This window comes from Macrotis lagotis, chromosome 4 (genome assembly GCF_037893015.1).
Source record: "Macrotis lagotis isolate mMagLag1 chromosome 4, bilby.v1.9.chrom.fasta, whole genome shotgun sequence".
Classification (NCBI taxonomy): Eukaryota; Metazoa; Chordata; class Mammalia; order Peramelemorphia; family Peramelidae; genus Macrotis; species Macrotis lagotis.
Window position 1 is genome coordinate 74,097,799 of NC_133661.1, and position 21,121 is coordinate 74,118,919.

The window sequence follows — 21,121 nt, forward strand, 5'->3', positions numbered from 1 at the left end:
TGCCTTGCAAAAACAAAAAAAAACAAAAACAAGAGTAAATGGCTTCTAAGGATCCTTCCAATTCTACATCTAGGATCCTATGAAGCTCTGACAACTGATTAGATATAGAAGGTGAGGGAGTTGAGAGAGACTCCCAATTGTGAACCTGGATAACTCAGGATGTTATTCTATTTTGTGCATGTTGAGTTTGAGGCCTGTGGAGCAACCAGGTGATGTCCAGCAGATAGTTGTAAATGTCAGACTGAGATTCAGAAGTCAGCTGGACATGTACATTTGGATGTAACCTCCATGGAAATAACTGAACCTTCTGGAGATGAGAAATCAAGTATCCAGGCAAGAGAGATAGTCATATAGGTAAGAAAATAACCAGAAGACAATATTGTGACAAAAATTTGAGGAGAGATTAATCAGGAGAAATAAGTAGCAGGCAGTGTTGTCAGATACTCCAGAGTGGTCGAGGATAAGGACTCAGAAGGAAGTCACTGGATTTAACATTGAGAAATCACTGACAACCCAGAGAGCAATTTTCTTTTTTCTTTTTGAAAGGGAAGGGGGTTAAATGACTTGCCCAAAGTCACACAACTAGGTAATTATTTAAATGTCTAAAGCCAGATTTGAACTTGGGTCCTCCTGATGCCAGGGCCAGTGCTCTATCCACTGCATTGCCTATCTGACCCCCAGGGAGCAATTTTAATTAAATGGGTTGATCAGAAGAAGCCTGATTGCATACAGGGTAAAGAAATGAGTGAGGTGAATGAGGAGGGCGGAGCCAAGATGGCGACAAGAAGGGATCAAGTCTTAGGCACTCTCTGATAAAACTTCGAAACTAAGGACCCTAACTAAACTTTTGAGACAGAACCCATAAAGGGACCCAGTGAGGCAGTTCTCCTACTCAAGGTAACCTGGAAAAGAGCAGAAAGGCTCTGCTCCCCAGGGTCAGAGGGGTGGCCCACAAGAGCAAAAGAACTTCAGCCTCCTGGAGGCAGCCCCAGGGCAGTGGGAGCCGAAGTGGGGGAGTCTCCTGAGCTGCACCCCGGGGAGCACCAGGCACAAAGTTGGGGAACAGTGGGGGACCTCTGCCAGAGCAAGCACGTGGAGCCCAGCCCTCAGGGCACACAGGGAGCAGCTTGGTCTTTCGGCAGCCCAGATCAGGAACAGAAGCAAGCTGAGCCCGTAAGCAGGAGCCTCCAGGGCATGAGCCCATTGAGCTGAGGGGAATGAAGAGAGACTGCAGAGCTCTGTCCTCTGCCTCTGGAACAGGACTCTGGGGCTCTGACCACATTCAGATCCTGATCGCACCCCACAGAACAACAGGGCCCCCCCCACCTCAGCCCCGTGGCAGAGACGGGGGTGCATATGGTCATTCACAGACCAGGAGGGAGGACAGAGCCTCACACACTGAGACCCTTGTGGGAGTGCCCAAAAGCTCAGGAAGCACTCCCAAACCAGGCCCAGGATGGGAAAATGAGCAAGCAGAGAAACAAGAGGAAGACCATTGAGAAATATTTTGCATATGAGCCCAAGAAGGATCAAAACACTCAGTCTGAAGATGAAGAAGCACAAGCTCCTGCATCTAAAGACTCCAAGAAAAACAGAAATTGGGCTCAGGCTATGACAGAGCTCAAAAAAGACTTTGAAAATCAAATGAGGGAGTTGGAAGAAAAACTTGGAAAAGAAAGGAGAGAGATGCAGGAAAAATATGAAAATGAAGTCAGCAGCTTAGTCAAGGAAATCCAAAAAAATGCTGAAGAAAATAGCATGCTAAAAACCAGCTTAGGTGGAATGGATACAACAGTTCAAAAAGTTATTGAGGAGAAGAATGCTTTAAAAAGTAAAATTGGCCAGATGGAAAAAGAGATAAGAAAACTCTCTGAGGAGAACAAATCCTTCAGACAAAGAATAGAATTCAGGGAGATTGATGAATTTACCAGAAATCAGGAATCAATACTTCAAAACCAAAAGAATGAAAAATTAGAAGAAAATGTGAAATATCTCATTGAAAAAGAAATGAGTGAAGTCAAGGCCAATCTTTTCTAGAAGTTTGGCTATGAAGGAAATAAAGGAAAATAGAGATGAGGATGTCTAGTGCTGTTTGTGGGTGGCAGGGAAACAGCGATTGAAGATTAGAGAGTGGATGAATGTGGTGACTTCCTCTCCCCACCCCCCCACCCCAGATGGGATTAAGGGTACAAATAGGAGACAAGACCCTGTACTGAGATGGAGTGTTTTTCAGGTGTGGGGAACAGTAGTCAGTGGAAAGATGGGAAATAGAGACCTTGCATGAGGAATATTAAGGTCAATTTAAGTGGACATAAAGAGTAGTAAGAAGACTAATGTATAATAAGGATAGAATGGTCAGATTATGGGGGAGAATTTGTTTAGTTCTTTGGTATTTAGCCTGAAGATAAAAGGAACCAGTGGAATTTGAGTAACATGATCAGACCTGCACTTGAAGGAAATCTCTTAGGAGGATGGATTAAAGAGATGAAGCAGGGAGGTCAAAAAAGAAGCTACTTGAATAGTTATCAAGTGAGATGTGATGAAGGCTAGAATTCGGGTAAAAGCCACAGGCAGAAAAGGACTTTCTTGAAACTGTTGTGAGGGTAAAAAAGAGGACTGGACAACTGATTAGCTGTGTAGGGAGAGTATGAAGTTGAACCACAGGATACTAAATTATTACACTCAAGAGTAGTAGCAGCTGTCTTCCAGGACTCAATTTGGAGCTGATGTCAATCAAGCAGAAAAAGTGGTAGAAGGTTTGTTCCTGTGCTAGGCTTAGTTCCCTGGCAAAGGAGCAATAATGGGGGAAGCAAAGGGCATAGCTCTTAGGAGGAGAAATTGGACAAGTTGGGCATACACAATAAGTCATCACCAAAATACTGAGCAGTAGGTTCCATGGGTTGCCACACAATATTGCAACACACCAGCTGAGAACTCTGAAATAAGATAAGGTAAAAATCATAAATCTTATATGCGCAAGGACAGAGCAAAAATAATTTTCTGGATATCAAAAGCAAATCTACAATTAATTTTATACAAATGTCTCAATAAAATGTCTCAGAACATAAGACATCTGAATCTTATAAGTCCTAGCCTAGGAAACTGAAAAAAGGGAATTCCTATCTTAACTATTAACATGAGTTTCAACTATATCTGAACTATAGAATTAGACATGTTACAGGATTGAAGTCTTCTATGGTCCATTCTTTATGTCAGGTGATTTAGTCTTCAAAATCAATGGCCAAATAAATATAAGAGACATTTTCAGTTTTAAGATCAAACATACAAAAATGGCTTCAATAAGCCTAACCTGAAAAGTTAATAGTTACCCCAAGCTATTTTATTCATAAATATTTCTACTTAGGCCCTTTGGCTGAGGTCTACAGACAGCTTGTCTGAATTGTTTTATTTTTTAAATCCTTCTTCCCTCAAATCCTCTTCTATGACTAGTGGATGAAGCTCAGGAAAATCAAAGAGTGAAAGCATTCCCACAGACAAATGTTGGAATTTAAATGACACCTTTCCAATTCAAGAAATATACAGGACTTCAATTCAACCTTTTTTTTTAAGTCTCTTAATTTGACAGGTAATTTTTTTCTTTTGATGTTTCTTCAGTGATCAAGCAGAGCATTCTTACACAATATCTGATGATAAACCCCATACAACCTATATATCCAGATTTCTGCCCTCCCACACCCACAACTTCAAACTTTAATCAAAAAATTAAGTAGTAAAAATGAGATCAGAATGTCTTTATTGTCTTCCTATAAAAATCATGTAAACATTAGCATTAGACACTTCCCATTCTCAAAACAAAAATGATTATGATGCTTTAAGCAGGAATTTAGAAAAAATTTCCAGAAAAAAATGATTTGTCAAATGGATACAAATATAGATCTAGCTGTTATTGTTGGTAAACTGTTAGTCTTTATGGCTTGACAAATACTGAAATAAAGAGTGGGAGAACCAAGAAAACTGGCACTTAGAATAGATGATGCCAAAAGTTTCTGTGCAATTTTAAGCTATGAATTCTATTCATCGCTTCCTGTGACAATTAAGTACAACATAAAGTAATTCATCTTGCTAGCATAGTGCCTGGCCATGGCAGGCACTTCCTTAATGGTTGTTTACTATTGGCTAAATTCCTGCCTTCCAGACTAGTTCTTTTTCCTTCCACTTAGCTGAAAGGTGAAAAATGCATAAATATCTTTGATATGGGAGAAAATTCTGATTCCTTACATTACGAAGATTTGAGGTGGCTGGAGGCCTGTGAGCTGGCCAATACTAACCAGCAGCTGGGAGGGGCGAGGGGGAGGGCCTGGAGGGCTGTACCCACAGCTTGCTCTCAAGTCAATCTCCTTTATTTCCCCCATTGGCTTTCTTAGGTCTGGTCTGTAACATTTGCCACTTTCCAAGGTGTAAATGCACACACTGAACATTTAACAAACAGCTCTGGCACATTCCTCCCTACATAAGGCTACAGAGAGTGCTAGAGAGAAGGGAGGAAAAGATGGGAATTAAGTGCATGTTAATTTTCTCCAAAAAGTAAAATTGGTGAGAAATGGATGAGTCAGAAAGAATTCCTGTCAAGGTTCTTTTCTTTTCCAAACCACTAATCTGGCGTTGTGCTGCTGAAATCATCTCAATGATGAAGGCTTATTCCCTTTAAGATGTCTGAACTAATCCTATCCATGCTCATTCATGAATAATAATCAGTCAGGCACTTAGTGAAGAACGTGAATATTATTTTTGCACTTTGATTCAAATTTAGTTTTCCTTCTCCCTCTTGCCATCCCCTCATATCAGAAATATATTTGTGATATACTACAGAATTCTGAATGGTTATAAAGTAAGACACCTCTTTATTCTCATACAGAAAAAAAAACAGCAGACACCATTAAATGACAATGAAAACCATTAGCTTTAGTTTAAGTAAATAAAAGGACAATAAATATCTCACAGTTGAGACAGCAATTTTTCCTCCTCTGATTATTGAATACTCCAGTGAAAAGAGAAAACATTATTAGCTCAGGTACTATTCTGGATGAAGAATAACAAAGGTCTCAGTATCTCAATCTGGTCTGAATAGCCTAGAGGCCATTAAGGAAAAAACTGATCTAATGATGATGGCTCTCTCTTTCCCATGCTATCTAAATGTACTATTCTTATTACACTTGAGAAAAAGGAACTAACTTGGAAGGAAGAGATGACACTACTATTTCCCTAGCTCAGCACCAAGAAATAGTGAAATGAGGGCTCATTTGGAAGACCATCAAATCCAGGAACATTCAGTTGGGTTTGTGAACTTCTATACTGTATTATGTACTGAAGTCCCCTTTGATTTGAAGACAAGTCTACTTGTCATTGATATAGAGATAAGAAAAAAAATTTAACTATGATTACTAGGCCAAGGTCCTAAGTGGGCTGGAAATGAAGGTGGAAGATTCTAACAACTTAGCCCTAGGCTAAGTTAAAGTTAAAATGAACAGTATCTCAGGCTGTTGTGATAAAAGCTACAGCCAAACATATGTGTACCAACAAATGCAAAATATCATCATACTGATGGCTAATGTTAAATTGGCTCCATGAAAATACTCCTCCAGATGAAAGATTACATAGGGGCAGAGTTCAAGAAAACCGAACTACCCAGCCAGGAAATAGACCTAGAGTTGCTTCAGTGAGGAATCTATTGATATAATGGCAATAATTTGAAACCTTATGAGGAGGACTGGTTAAAATAATAGATTATTACTCAAAAAATAAAATTAGTTATTATGTGGGGTAGATATATAAAAATAAATCCAGGCTTTAGCTAATGAGCCAACTATTTTTAACCACATTTTTGGTCCATATTTGTGATTTCATCAGCATGGGAAACTCCTGGTATGAAAATCTCCTTTACTGATGCAGATTAGGAACTCATCTGTAAATCTTACAGTCTTAGAGACTTGCCTGGGGATCCTAATAGGGGAAATGGTACAATATCAGCACAACAAAAATCTAGTAGAACAGCAGTCCTAATGAAATAGTCAAAGAAGGGAGAGTCACAGACTGAGATAAGTATATATGGGCCTGTCCTGAGCTCTGCCACTACTTTGCTAAGTGATTTTCAGCAAAATACAGAACTTCAACAAGCCTTGTCTTGTCTCTCCAGCTCTAAAGTGAATGTTTAACTAAATCAGATCTAAGTTCTTTCAGGTTCTAACATTTGCGGTCCATAAATGCTTTCAAATATCACTTGACCTTGACAACACTTCCTACTAATTGACCACAAACCAGTTTTTACAGTCTGGTTATGTTCCAGAACTTCCTTGAAAACCTGGTCACATATTTTTCAGCTTAAATTGTGGATGTTATAACAAGTCACTAATATAATTCTTCTCTCCAATTTCCTGAAGAGTAGTAGCTTTTCACAGGTAGTTTCCAGTTGTATGTCATCTACCTATAGCTAAGAAAAAGAAGACAGTCCCTGATAAAACCCAAGCCTAGTAATTTTCTGTCACTCCAGTTTCATTTACCTTTTGTGGACACAAAATAAGCATACTGGAGTCTATGAAGAAAATAAAGCTATGAGAGAGAGAATAGCTTCTATATGATATGTCACTGATAATCTATTAACAATACATTCCCAAAATACCAGAGTGATTTCAATAAAGATAAATTAGCTTGAAGTCCTAGTTCCCACTTCTTGCTATATACACTTCTTCACCCACCACTAACTGCATATATTGATCCTAGTTTTTTAAAAGCTTCAATGCATTCAAATCTATATTTGTTTTACACAGACCTCTTTTGTATTTTCCTCCATCTTTGTAGGATTTCAAAAATATTATAAAGTAAAATGTATTTTTAAAAGGACATGAAATATATTTAAAAATAAAATTTAGAAAAGGACAGACAAGTTGATGTAGGTGGTACTTTACATCAAAATGTTTAAAAATAATGATTTTTATATTGAAGACATTTAAACTCAGGACATTTTTACTGTGCTACATGTGTGAAAATGTATACATGTATATTTGTGTCAATATCCATATATGTGTGTGTGCATACACACATATACAAATATGTATATACACATATATAAAAATGTTGAGGTGTAGGGGTGTGTGTGCGCACGCGTGTGTAAAATTAGAATGATACTCTTTATTTTCAAAAACTCAAATAATGCAACCACATTAACTTTGAGTTTGAGATGAAAAGAGAAAGTAGTATTTGTGAGCATGGTCAATAAAAAACAACTACAAGGCTTTTAAACAGAACACCTGGATACTCACTTAGCTACAGAGGCAATTTGTGTGATTTATAGGCATCAGACAAGAAAACTGAAGAATTAAGAATAACCTTTTACAGGTTTCTGGCAAGAAATTTGATGAACTGTGGAGACTATAGAATATGGATTGAAATATGCTGATGAATAAGAACAATAAAATAAAATTATACTTAACAATACTGATTCTAAATCAAGATGGAAGTGGTTTAAACAGACAACCTGAAAAATCTTCTCTCTCCAAAATGAGACAGCATACTGGATTACAAATGCAAGATTATATACACAATTACATTAAGTTAAGCCAGTTCATATATTACACCCAGCAATTCAAACAGCATACTGGAAGAACAGGGAAGATGGGGAAGAAAGGATCCACAATGACTGAGGAGTTCCATTTATTCCAATCCACGGAATCCTGTCCTTTTCCCATTGTGGTCGGTGGTATCTGCATAGGAGTCAATGATACTGTAAATGAAAGGATAAAGCTTAACATCTGGTCCTGAGCTTGAACAGCTTTTGCATTCTTCATTGTAATACCGGAGCAGCAGCTTATAAACTTGCCCTAGAAAATAAAGAGTCAGACTATTTAACATAAAAAACCTACAAAAGTACCCCTACAGTCTTATGAAAATCAAAACATAACATTCTACAATTTGGTTCTAAGAAATACATCTTTTCCACATGCTTGCAAAATAATCTTACATAAAATAAAATGTTTTAAAAACTCTTTTGTCTTTACCTCATAACCTCAAGTGTTCAGGTACAAAATAATGGAAACATAGCAAGTGTGATAATGTTTTGTCCTTCATTCTCAAAGAAGACTACAACATCAGGGAGGAGATGCCATGACAAGCACATGAATGGGAGTACAGTGAGGAGGGGCTGTGCTAAGTCAGCAGCCTCACTTTCTCCTCTAGAGCCATCTGGATCCAGTAGCCACATGTGGGTCAGGATGACTAGAGATGGCCCTGGATGTGAGGCAGTCAGGGTGAAGTGACTTGCCCAAGGTCACACAGCTAGTAAGTATCAATTACCAAGGTGGGATTCGAACTCCCATCCTCCTGATTCCAAGGCCAGTGTTTTATTCACTGTGCCACCTAGCTGTGTGATATCCCTGTGTGAAAACCACCTAACCATCTGTAAACAATGAACGTTTTGCTATACCTAATAAACAGGACTCAGAGGATATCTACCTATCTACATTTAGCTAAACTGTTCCCTTTTTCTATTAGTTTTAACAAACATAAACGAGGGAATGAATAGTGCCATCAAATTCAAGGCATTTTAACAAGAATTAGTCATACTATGTTTATTCAATGTCTTAAGTTGTAGAGACAGTTATACTGGCAAACTGAAACACTGCAACCAAAACCAGAAATTTCATACTTACTCTTGCTTTTGACTTTCTTTCCCAAATAAATTCTTTCCCTTCCTACCTGTGACATTCAACTAGGTTTAGTGAACATTTCTTCTAAAGAAGAGATGAGATTACCATGTACTTACCAACTGTCTGTCCTCTTTCAGTAAGAAAGGTGTGCATGCTATAAATATCTCTCATCAATTCTGAATCCCCAAAGGTGAAATAAGCCACATCTCGCTCAGCTGCAGCTGCTGCCAGTATCTGTATTAAGGCTTAATAAGCAAAGAGGAAACGATACCAATCACAAATCCACAGTATGTTAATACATACCAATGTATCTCTCACTTTTTAAAACCAGTTATATTACATATAGCTAGTAAGCAACAATACTAGCTTAAAGTCTTACTGCACAAATCATTTGAAATTATGAATTGTGCTGAGTGAAAAAAAATTTCTCAATGCTGTAATTGTTCACATATATTTTTTTTTTAAGAACACAAAAATAATGTAGTGATCATTGAACCCAGAATCAGGCAATACCTAAGCCTGAAGCCTGTTTCCTATATTTCTCAGCTATGTGACCCTGGGCAAGTCATTTAAACCGAGCCTCAGTTTCCTAATCTGTAAAATGAGGATAGTCAATTCACTATAAAAATGTATTTACAGGGTGGCTAGGTGGCATAGTGGATAAAGCACCGGCCTTGGAGTCAGGAGAAGCTGGGTTCAAATCTGGCCTCAGACACTTAATAATTACCTAGCTGTGTGGCCTTGGGCAAGCCACTTAACCCAATTTGCCTTGCAAAAAAAAAAACCCTAAAAAAATGTATTTACCTTCTAGGGCTAATGGGAAGATCAAGCAAGCAAATATTCAATGCTATGGAAATGTCTTACTATCATTCATTATTAAGAATATGTCATGGTAAGAAGCAACAACAAAAAATAAAAGGGTGCACTTCATTACACAATCCAGAAGCTAAAACAACTGTCGTATTGCCTGAATTACGTTATTCTCAAAGACAGATGACATTTTACATTAAACTTAGCCACTGGTCTTTCAATGACAATAAAACTGGATTTTCCTAGCTAATGGATTTAGTGAAGAGGTACTGATAAAACTCAATAGACAAGTAAATCAATGAAACTTGTATTCCCATTTTTAAAAATTAAAAAACTTTATTGATAATTTTTTTATATTGCAAATATTTTCCATCTGCTCCCTCAAGATTAAACCCTCTTGTGCCAAAGAAACCAATTAATCAAAAAATATCCAATAAAGGAACATGTCCGACAATATCTAGACTGGTTTTCTACTGTGAAGGAGGTAGCATATTTCACTATCTATTCTTTAGGCGCTTCTTTGTTTTTTTTTTTTTCATTACTCACATTTCAACTTTCATTACTCACATTTCAACATTTCATTACTCACATTCAAACTTTCAACTCACATTTTAGTCAACTCTTCGTTTAACTTGCCATAAATATTGTGAATATTGTTCTCTTGGTCCCACTTAATTTTTACTCTGTATCATGCTAACTTTTCTAGAACCAAGATCCTTTACAAAGCTAAACTCAAAAAAGACTAATTAAAAACCCTCTTGCACTTTATTGAAAGTAGAAGTGATTCAAGGGGTATCTGAAGACTGTGCCAAAAGAACACAAGTTCTGACTGTAGAAGGACTGTGAGCCTCAACCAGCCAAGAATTTGCTTAGATAATTTCAAAGAAGTTTCATTATCAACAAACTGACAGGAAGGGGAAGAGCTTTTTCAGCTGTAGCAATTCACCAAGACATTAGCTAAGATCAATAGAGGAAGCATGTCCACCAATAAAACCACTGATTCCTCAAATAACAAAGTCACTTAAAAACATTGAACATGTTCACATTACAGGTTGTCATGCTAGACACATCTTTGTCCTCAGGAAAGGGAAAAGAAATTTATATAACAAATAGGTTAAATAAGAGTTAAAACAGTTTTAAAAACATCTAAGAGACAGAATCCAATTCAATATACCCTAGGTCAAGCAAGAACCTGACATTTCATCATGATTACAGTTCTAAATACTATCGAAGGATATAGTCAATTTCATCAATTAACATTTCTCAAGTATCTGTGCCGGGTGCCATAACTGGAATTCATTAATCTCCTAAGTGTTGGAGTAATTTATCTCAAGAGAGATGATGTTTTAATTAAAACTACTTAACCAACTTACCTATTAAAGCTTCAGTAAACCCATTTTTAAAGGTGCCAAATTAAGCTATTCTACATATTAAAACTGAAGTTAATGAATCTCTAGTGCTTGCAAACATGGCATATTATTTATTACCTTTAAGTGAGAATGTGAAAACTTGACTATATATGTCATTAATAAATAAAAGACCTTTATAGATTCAGCTATCCAAGTTAGAAACAATTTTGAATTTCCAATTTTATAAGAGTATAGATTTAGAGCTTGGAATGAGAAATCATCATGCCTTTTTTCCCCTTTTTAAACATATGAGGAAATTGAAATTACAGAGAGAAGGGACTTGCACAAGGTAACACAGGTAGGAAGTGACAAAGCTGGAACTGAACTCAGACCTTCAAAATTATGATCTTTTCTACTGTGTATTTCATGTTGATTCTCAATGTGTAATTCAGGAAAATAAGGAACTATCAAGAATATAAACAGGTTAAGACTAACTGTTGTTCATTTCTATCCAGGTATAGCTCTAAAAATAATTTATAATAATTTATACAGCACCCTCATCTATGACAAAATGATTATATACATCATCTCATTTGACCTTTACAACAACCCTATGAGGAAGTGAAATAAAGTGCTGGACTTGGAGGCAGAAAGACTTTAATTCAAATCTTAACTTAACCCTGGAAAGTAATTTCTCTCAGTTTCAGTTTCCTCATCTGTAAAATGAGGACAATACTAGTATATACTTCATAGAGTCGTGTGATCAAATGAGATATGTAAAATACTCTATGTCTTCAAAGTGCTGTAAAAATGTCAGCTAAAGTTAATCCAAGTATCATTCTCACTTGACAGGAAAAAAAAATGAGGTTTATACTAACAATTTCTATTTATATATTACTTTAAGGTTTACAAAGAACTTGTCTCACAGTGTCTGAGATATCTGCTGCAAGTATTATCTGTATTTTTGTTCTACAGATGAGGAAAGTGAGGCTCAGAGAGATTATATGCTACAGCTAATATTTGGACTACGGTATTCTAATGTTAAACCTACTACCATCCTCCACCAAGAGACCTTAACAGGATAGTTCTGCACTGTGGGTCCTTATAGAAACCCAACTTAAGGGAACCTGAAGTGGCTGGGGTTCTAAGAACTAATTGAATTTTAGAAGAAAATGACAAGGATAAGGCTAAATAAAAAAATAAAAAAATAAACACACACAAACACACACACAAAAATATAAAATGCTAACCCACTCATGTGGGTACTAAACTGGAAATTTAAATCAAACATATTAAAACTCTCCCATCAATCATTTTCAAGCTTTAAAACAACTTTACTCCCCTGAATATATAAAAAAGGTAAAAATATGAAAATGACATGAGATTTTCAGAAAGAAAATTGTTCCAAAAGTTTAATTATAATAACTTAATAATAATAGTTTAAAGAGTACTTTAAAATACAATAATGTCCCTCAGGCTTTCAATATCTAAAAAAAATAAAATAAAATAAAGTAAAAATTCTCCACAGCTCTCAAGAATTCTGTCTGGACATTTAAATGATCTCTTTTGCTTCTCTGGTTGGAAAAGAAAATGAATCTTCAATATAGCAAAGGGCTTGTGGTGTGTGGACTGGGTCCAAGAAACAATATAAAAGCATCAGATTCTAACTTCAAGCATGTCTAAATGCCAAAGGAATTATTTAATTCAAACTACAGGGAGTTGGGTTTTAATTTTCTTCTTGGCAGAAATTTTGATCTGTAAAAAAAAAAACAAACAAACAAGTATACATGACTAATTAAAAACCACTTAGTCTCTTTTTTGCAATGAATGCACTTAAAGATGAATGAAACAATAAAGGGAAGCAGATCAAAACAAGTCTCTGCTTTAGGAATATCAACATTTAGTCATTGATACAGAAAGTTAACTATATCATACACTAATTTTATAATGGTATGATTATTTAAATGATCCATATGCATACACCAGGGATATAAAAAAAATGCCCTTGAAAGTTCTCAAAGATTGATTTTTAGTTTAGTCTTTTCTCATATCTCACTTTCTGTGACCTCTCTAACCTTTTTAGGATTGATGTGGATGGATAAATAGGAGAATGGATGGATGGAGACAGACAGACACACAGACACAGACAAAGACACACACACGGATATAGGCATATACATAAACAACATACCTGAATATATATATATTTTAAATACATATATATGAAAAATAATTTTTCCTCTGTTCCACTTTAATCTCTTACCTTTTTGACTAGTGCTTTTTTAATTCTACTTTTATTCCTCCCTCAATTATTTTCTGATGCTCTCAAGGTTCAGTCAGTCCTTAATTCTCTACACATTTCTTTGTACATTCACTTCCCTGCACATAGTATTCTCTCTTATAGCATCCAACTCCCTTCTCTATGAAGGCAACTCCCAAATCTAGACCCTAAGATCCCATACAAAAAATAGATTACATACCTCTAACCGTAGAATGGGCATTCTATAATTTCTATAAACTTAACATGTTTAAAATTAAACTCAATTTCTCTGATCAGACAAATGTCACTACCCCATGAACATGTAATGCTTACTTCTCACAAATGTGATTTGGCTTACAATGTTCTCTTGAGCCCACCTAGCTTGCTCTCTAACAGTTATTACCATATGTAATACATACCTACCCCCCGCCTGAGATTAAGCTAGTTGTGCGCAAGGCTCATGTCTTGCTATGATTTTTGACTCCTGGTGTCACTTTACTCCAGCTGTAGTCCTTTTTGTATGATAGGCCAAGAATACTTATAAATGTTTTTCTTATTTGAATAAAATGAACAAAAATATGACAATATTTGGAAGGACTACACAAACATGATTGCTCTACCTATAGAGTGAAAAGAGGCTGTGTTTAGAATCAGGGCTCTAAATTTTAATCTGGTCTCTGCAACTATAATTTGTATGACGTTGGGTAAGCCCTTTAATCATTCAGGGTCTCAGGTTACTCATCTATAAATTAAGAGGGTAGGCCTAAATAGTCTCTAAGATTCAAGTTCTAAATCCTAAAATAAGGAATTGTCAGTTACTTCTGAATCCCAGGCTATCCTCCGGAACAACTTCTAGTCAAAATTTGGGGCTCTCTGCAATAGAGAATACCATCTGTATCCAGAGAAAGAACTGTGGAGTTTGAACAAAGACCAAGGACAATTACCTTAAATTTAGAAAAAAAAACTGATATCTTACTTTCTGATCTTGCTATCTCTTATATATGTTTCTTCCTTAAGGATATGATTTCTCTCTCATCACATTCAGTTTGGAACAATGTATACCATGGAAACAATGTAAAGACTGACAAATTGCCTTGGGGGGGCGGGGGGAGGGAAGTAAGATCAGGGGAAAAATAGTGAAATTCAAATAAAATCTTTAAAAAAAAAAACAACTTCTAGTCAAGAGCTTCTCCTACCAGTTCTAAAAGTCTATAATAAAATATGTGAAAATATGACTGAAAATACACCAAAAACTTTTGGTGCTACTTCATGGTGGGAATTAGCTCTGCCACAGGTTGTCTCACAAGACAAAGGCACCATAACTCTCAAAGAAAATCCAGAATATATCAAGCTTAGAGAATACATTCTTCTCTACTTTCTGGTTTCCCTGGCCATGTAATCGTTACCACATACTAATCTGGGATCACAGATAAGGGAGAGGAGTAAAACGAACTTTTAAAATATTCAATTTTTGGCATTCATTTATGGTTCTTCAACAAACAGTTGAAAGTTGTTTTTTTTAACTCAAATAATTTTTATTCTCTCTCTACCTGCTTACTTATATTTCATTTGTTTTCAAAAAAGGGATTCTGTAACACCTGAGTCTACAATTTCCTAGGCTGCTAGGAGGATACTCAATGTGATAGAATCAAACCTGGGTTATATATTTTCCTCTTCAGTATGTAATTTACTATTAGTTTTAGTGTGATCGAGTCCAAAAGAACAATATGCCACCTTTCTCAGTAATCAAACTCTCCTGTATCTTGACACATTATTTGAGAAGAATGATTGAAATTGGAGGAGCTACTTTTGGTTGCTATGTGTTTCTTTTTAAAATTGTTTTGTGTTCTACCATAAAAAAAATTTATATTATAATAAACTTCCAACCTTCTTCCTGTCCCTCCAATCCAAAAGTAAACTTTTTAAAGACTCCAATAATATCACATCCCCAAAACCTAATTTTCCCATTAATTTTCACCAATATCAGTCAGAATAAATATTTGTTACTGTAAATGCATCCCTTGTACAAAAAGATATAGATATGTTTTAACTATATTAATATGCAAAATACCAAACTGCCACCAAGAGGTACTAAAATAAAACAGCTCAGTTCTAGAGATCCCTTGATACTGAAGAATCTGATTTCTTTAATTTAATTATCTCAAGACAAGTGGTTTCCATAGGTCAGAACAATACTGATTATAAATAACACGTTTTTAAAGGTAACATGTGAATGATTTTCACAAATATCCATGAACTCATAACCTTTAGGGAATATAAGTAGTCCAAATACAATCAGCTGCTGACTACTGAAAGTAGGATCAAATGAACAGTAATCAATTCACATTTAAAAGAATATTCTAACTTATCAAACTATGATTCTAAATAAATCCTTATTATCCTAATCAGCAGTTTTCTTACGGTTTAAAAAAAAATCCAAGAAATTGATTCTTCAGTAGATTTCAAGATATGCTCTCCTAAAATGGGTATAACTGTCTAGAAGTAATAAACTGTGGCTAATTATGGTCCCCTGGGATAAAGTTACCTGAATGCTTCTAAACAGATTATTGAAACCCAATTTTTTCAATATAAATGTGTCAAAATCTGATTAAAGGAAGGTTCAGGTGTATGTATATGTGTATATCTACACACACACACACACACACAGCTTCTTCACTGTGAAGTGGTAGGAGAGCCATGTCACTTAGAGTGAACTTCTTTAATATATCTAAAGATCTACAATTTTATCAGTGTGAGTACTCTTTTACAATACTTGCTGCTGCTTGATAATCTTTATTTCCAAAAAGCTTTATAAGATAGTATGGCCTAAAAATAGCATCTGTCAGTGGCCAGTTTTATGGTGAAGAACTTCTCCAAAGACAGGTAGATACGAGGTGTCATTTGATGAGCCCATGTTCAAAGCCTATCCTGGACATGCCAACACTTATCTGCCACCAATTTGTCCTTCAAGGGCCCAAAGCAACATCCACTCTAGGACAAGGTACTAGAGAAGGACATGAGTGAAGGACTTTGTGGAATGATGTGACCAATGGCAGAAAGGAGAGAAATTGTAAAAGCAAAATATGTCAATCTATGAATAAATATTTATTGGGGACTTAGTACCATACTAGGTATTGTGGCAAATTAAAAGAAAAACAAATATAAAACATAATTCCTACTGAAGGGGAGAGAACATTAACATCCACATGGGAAAAATAACACAAAATTCTATTAATGTTCTGAATCATGTGGTACAGACTCTAAATCCATTAAGAATTCATAGACAGGAAAGACCAACAAGGACTGGAAGTTGAGTTAAGGTTCATGGAGGAGGAAAAACCTCAGGTTGCCTTGGAGAGCAGATAAAATATAGATAGGCACAGGAAATAGCCGAGGGCATGCCAGGCAAGGGGAACATAACAGAAGATATATAGTCAGGAATAAGCATGGAACATTTATGGGACAGTGAGTCCCATATACTATGGAACAAGGTATGTACTACAGAGAGAGAGAGAGAGAGAGAGAGAGAGAGAGGACGAGGACATGAGGGTAAGGATTAAAAATTAAGACCAAAGAGGTTAAATTAGACAGACAAATAGTAGGTAGCACATTGTTTGCAAAGAATTTTCCATAAAAAGGAGCATTGGCCCTGGAGATAGGAGGTTCTGAGTTCAAATTCAGCCTCAGACAATAATTACCTAGTTATGTGATCTAGGGCAAGTCACTTGCCTTGCAAAAAAAGATGAAAGAAGTATTAAGGAAAATCAATCTGACTCTACCAAAGGAGAACTTAGGGGGACAAAAGACAACTAAAAGCTTATTTACTACACTGATAAAAGTCTTAATTAGTATCGTAGAAGGAAAGAAGAGGAAAGGATGGGTATAAGGAACACTGAGAAAGCAATTAGCTAGTGATGAATGGCTACATATAAAAGATTAAGGAGATGAATATGTGAAAAGTTTCAATCTGATTTATAAGGTAGTTATGATAACAAAATTTAGTTCTGAATTGAGACATTAACTGATTTTTTTGAAGGTTATATACAGTGGAGAATAGCAATTAAGAATGAGATCTTATGCAGACATATAAAAAATTCTTGAGGTGACAATCAAATATGGCCAGGAGCGTGCAGATCTGGATTTGGGGATTGATGACATAAGCCTGGTCATCCATTTTACTTAGTGCAAAACAGGAAAAAAGTGGGTGTCATAAAATCAATAAGCTCAGAGTAGAAAATAGACTCCCTAAAATAATCTCAGAAGATAAAGAATGAATCAGATAGACTGAAAATCAGGAACTGCATTTTTCACTTTCAAAAGATAAACAAAATTACTATATGTTTTTAAAATATTGTTGAATTTTAAAAATTATCTGTTAATACAAAAATACAATTAAACTTGGCAGGATCCCAGAATTTGAAGATGACACCAAAATGACTAAAGGATACACAGATCATTCAAACAGTTTGTGGTCAAAATAAACAAAGGTAAATCTCACTATAATCAATAAAACAAATGACTAAATAATAACACTATTCCCACTTCCTGGCAGATAGTCCACATTGCAATGATTTTTTTCTAACAAATAGCCTACTTCAAAAAATACTTTCACTACTGTTCATCCTTTGAAGGATAACTTAAAAAGGTATCCAAGTTACTAAGATTTTTCACCCCTTCTGTTTCCCATATATATAATCAAACAGTTTCTCACAGAATCTCAAAGTCTAGCACTTAAAAGGGGTCTGGCCTCAAAAGCTAGCCTGTCCATCACAAGCTTAAACAAATTCATTTTACATTACACCTGGGAAGATATCACCCAGCTTTGAACATCTGGGTAGGGGAAATCCCCCTCCCTTTCCCAGCAGCCCAATCTACTTTGGGACAACTGAAACTATCAGAAGTTGCTTCTGACATCAAGTTGAAATGTGCAACCTCCACATGTGCTCCTAGTTCTGCAGTCAGAGGGATTCAGAACAAATGCAATGCTGCTGCAATGCATCCTCAAGAGAGTGAGCAGGAAAAAAAAATGGAAATGTTTAACCTGGAGAAGAGAAAGCTTAGTGTGCCAAGGGAACAGATAAGTCTTCTAAGCAAAAATGGCCTTTATCAACATGGTGAGGAGACCACTGAGAAAGGGCTGCCTTCTTCTCATATGACCATGAGAATAAGATGTATTAAAGGATTAGGTAAGACAATTTTCATCTTATCTGGGATCACAAATAGCTTGGATAACTCCAATGATGAAGTAGGGAGGCAAGGAGGACCAGAATGAATGAAGGTCTGGAAAGAACAAAGTTACAAGGTGTAACTTTGGTATAGGAGAGAGCTCTGTATTTGAAATCAGGAAGACTTGAGTCAAGATGGCAGGGCGAGGGCAGGAATTCCCAAAAAAGCTGTGAAGTCAGGAAGACTTGATTCAAGATAGATGTGACCATAGACTAGTCACTTAGGCTCTTCTCAGCCTAAGTTTCCTTATTCAGTATCTGAAAAGGTTGTAATGAAATTGAAACGGATTATATGTATATTATAATGAATACATAATATATTAATAAGCTATTGTATATAGCCCCCTGTCAACTTTAAAATGTTATATAACAGCTATTGTTGTTATTATTATTTTGTCATGTGAAGTATACAAAGATATGGAAGAACTAAAAGGTTCAGATCAAATAAAGGAATCTCAGAATTCTGGGTCTTCTAGTCCAGAACATTCTGAATGATGATATGTGTAACAATTCTAAGATATGGATGAAAGGGGGGGGGGGTGAGTAAAAGTCAGGAACTTAGCTTGGTGTACAGAACCATTCTGGTTTGTTAAAGGGTAACTGACTAATCAGGTGAATAGGGTTCTATCTGTATAACAAAAATCTGGTCACCTGAAGGATTATATAATAAAAGAAATTATTCTTGCACTACCAAAGAATTGACTATTTAAAAGATTATGCTAAAGGACAGAGCTAACATACACATGTATGTAATGCAATACTCCTACTCAACAGCTTACTTTTCTCAGTCTTTCTGTCTTAATGAAGGCCAGTAGAGAAATACAAATATCAAAGTCTGACTCACTGTACTTTCTTGAGCAAGTCATATTTTCTTACTCAGTTGGTTTTGTGTACCATAAACCTGTGAATAATCCAATTTTCTTTAAAAGAAGAGATACTCTATGATTTCTAAAGACTTCAAAATTCTAACAAAGTAGTAATCAATAATGATTTTAAAAGACTGAGTCTAAGTATACCTCACACATTTCTTGGCAAGAAAGTGACAGAATAGAAGTACAGAATGAAACACACACTTTTATACATGGTCAATGTATTGACTTGCTTTGCTTTGACTATACTTATTTGCCACAGAGAAAGCTTCTAGATACATTTTTGGATTTTTTTTAGGTGATGAATTAATGGGTAATGATGGAAATATAAAATAAAAAGGGGGAGGGGGTGATCACCATTAAAGATTAAAAAACACTCAGAAGAAAAACAAAATGAAATTACAACAGGGTACAAAAAGGAAATTTTGTTATTAATGTTAAAGTTACTATAGATTATTTTTAAAAACTTTAGAATGTTTTTTCATATAAAATCTTTGTATTTTGAAGTATTCTTTGATAATATCTAAATTCATAATTAAAAAAGGAGATATTGTAGGAATGAATTAACTTCTGACCCAAACAACATATACATATACACACATATATATATTATATCATTCTTTTCTTTTCACTCACCTTTTAATCTAGCATCACCCCCAAAAGCACCACACCCCCAGTTTCCTGTAGCTACTGCTGAAAGATTCTCAGAAGAAACTCCAGGTCGGAAGAAACCACAGTAAGCCTATAAGAAAACAAGAATTATGCAATATGTGAGTACAAGTATTCTGATATAATGCTTTTGTAATGCTAAAGCCATGCTTCTGGGGTTTTTTAACTTATTCCTTTTCTGAGAAAGTTAGAAAATATAGTTCAAAGTAGAAATTCACTGAAATACACTAAGAATAAAAATACAAGCTTATTCTTAGTTATACTTAGTTATACTTCAGATTCTGTCACCAACTTGCCTTCATAAAAAGCAAAGCAAATCCTTGAATCATTAAGAACTAAATTTCTTATGCTGAAACAAAAAAAATAGAAATGATTTGTAAATTCTACCAGTTATTATAAATAATTGTAATTGTAATTATAAATTCTACCAGTAAGAGTTAATAAGATAGATCTATAAAATGTCTTAAGCATCTAGATACTGAAGAATACAGTGTGCTGGGCCTTAAATGAAGAAGCTTCATCAGGTCACCTAATTCTGTCTGCTTCAGTTTCCTCACTTGTAAAATGAGCTACAGAAGTAAATGGCAAACCACTCCAATATTTTTGCCAAGAAAACCCTAAATGGGGTCACAAAGAGTCAGATAGGACTGAAACGACTGTATAAAATATAAATTACCTTTACTTATTAGAAAGATACTTGCTAGAAATCCTTTAAGAGGTCCGTGTTTCTCAAAGATGAGGCTCACTACTATACCTCTCCACAGGAGTTAAGCACCCAGTCAAATATGAAGGTGTGTGTTTAAGAAATGCACAATCTGAAATGCTTTAAATCACATTTGATTAGAGAAATTCAAATTAAACAACTCTGAAGTACCACTTCACATCTATCAAATTGGCTAATATCACAAAAAAAGGAAAATGATTAGTGTTGGAAAAGATGTGGGAAAACTGGGACACTAATACATAGTTAGTAGAGTTGTGAACTGATCCAACCAATCTGTAAGAACAATTTGAAACTATGCTCAAATGGCAACCAAACAGTGCATACCCTTTGATTCAGCAATATCACTATTGGATCTATATCCCAAAGAGACCATTAAAAAGGGAAAAGAACCCACATGTGCAAAAATATTTATAGCAGCTCTTCTTGTGGTGGCAAAATATTGGAAATTGATAGGATGTCCATCAATTGAGGAATGGTTGAACAAGATATGAATGTAATGAAGTACTATTGGGCAATAAGAAATAATGAACAGGCAGATATCAGAAAAACCTGGAA

At 35.5% G+C, this 21,121-nt stretch overlaps 1 protein-coding gene across 1 annotated transcript in view; it reads right to left on the bottom strand.

The window, feature by feature from the left end:
• Positions 1-3,340: 3,340 nt before the first annotated feature.
• PARG (poly(ADP-ribose) glycohydrolase) overlaps positions 3,341-21,121 on the bottom strand; it is a 118,870-nt gene continuing 101,089 nt past the window's right edge. Inside the window, exons 16-18 of the mRNA XM_074233141.1 lie at positions 19,810-19,915; positions 8,777-8,905; positions 3,341-7,835 (exon numbers count right to left, since the gene is read on the bottom strand). Of these exons, the coding sequence (XP_074089242.1) occupies positions 7,669-7,835; positions 8,777-8,905; positions 19,810-19,915 (402 nt within the window). The 3' untranslated portion in view covers positions 3,341-7,668. The remainder of the gene's footprint in view (positions 7,836-8,776; positions 8,906-19,809; positions 19,916-21,121) is intronic.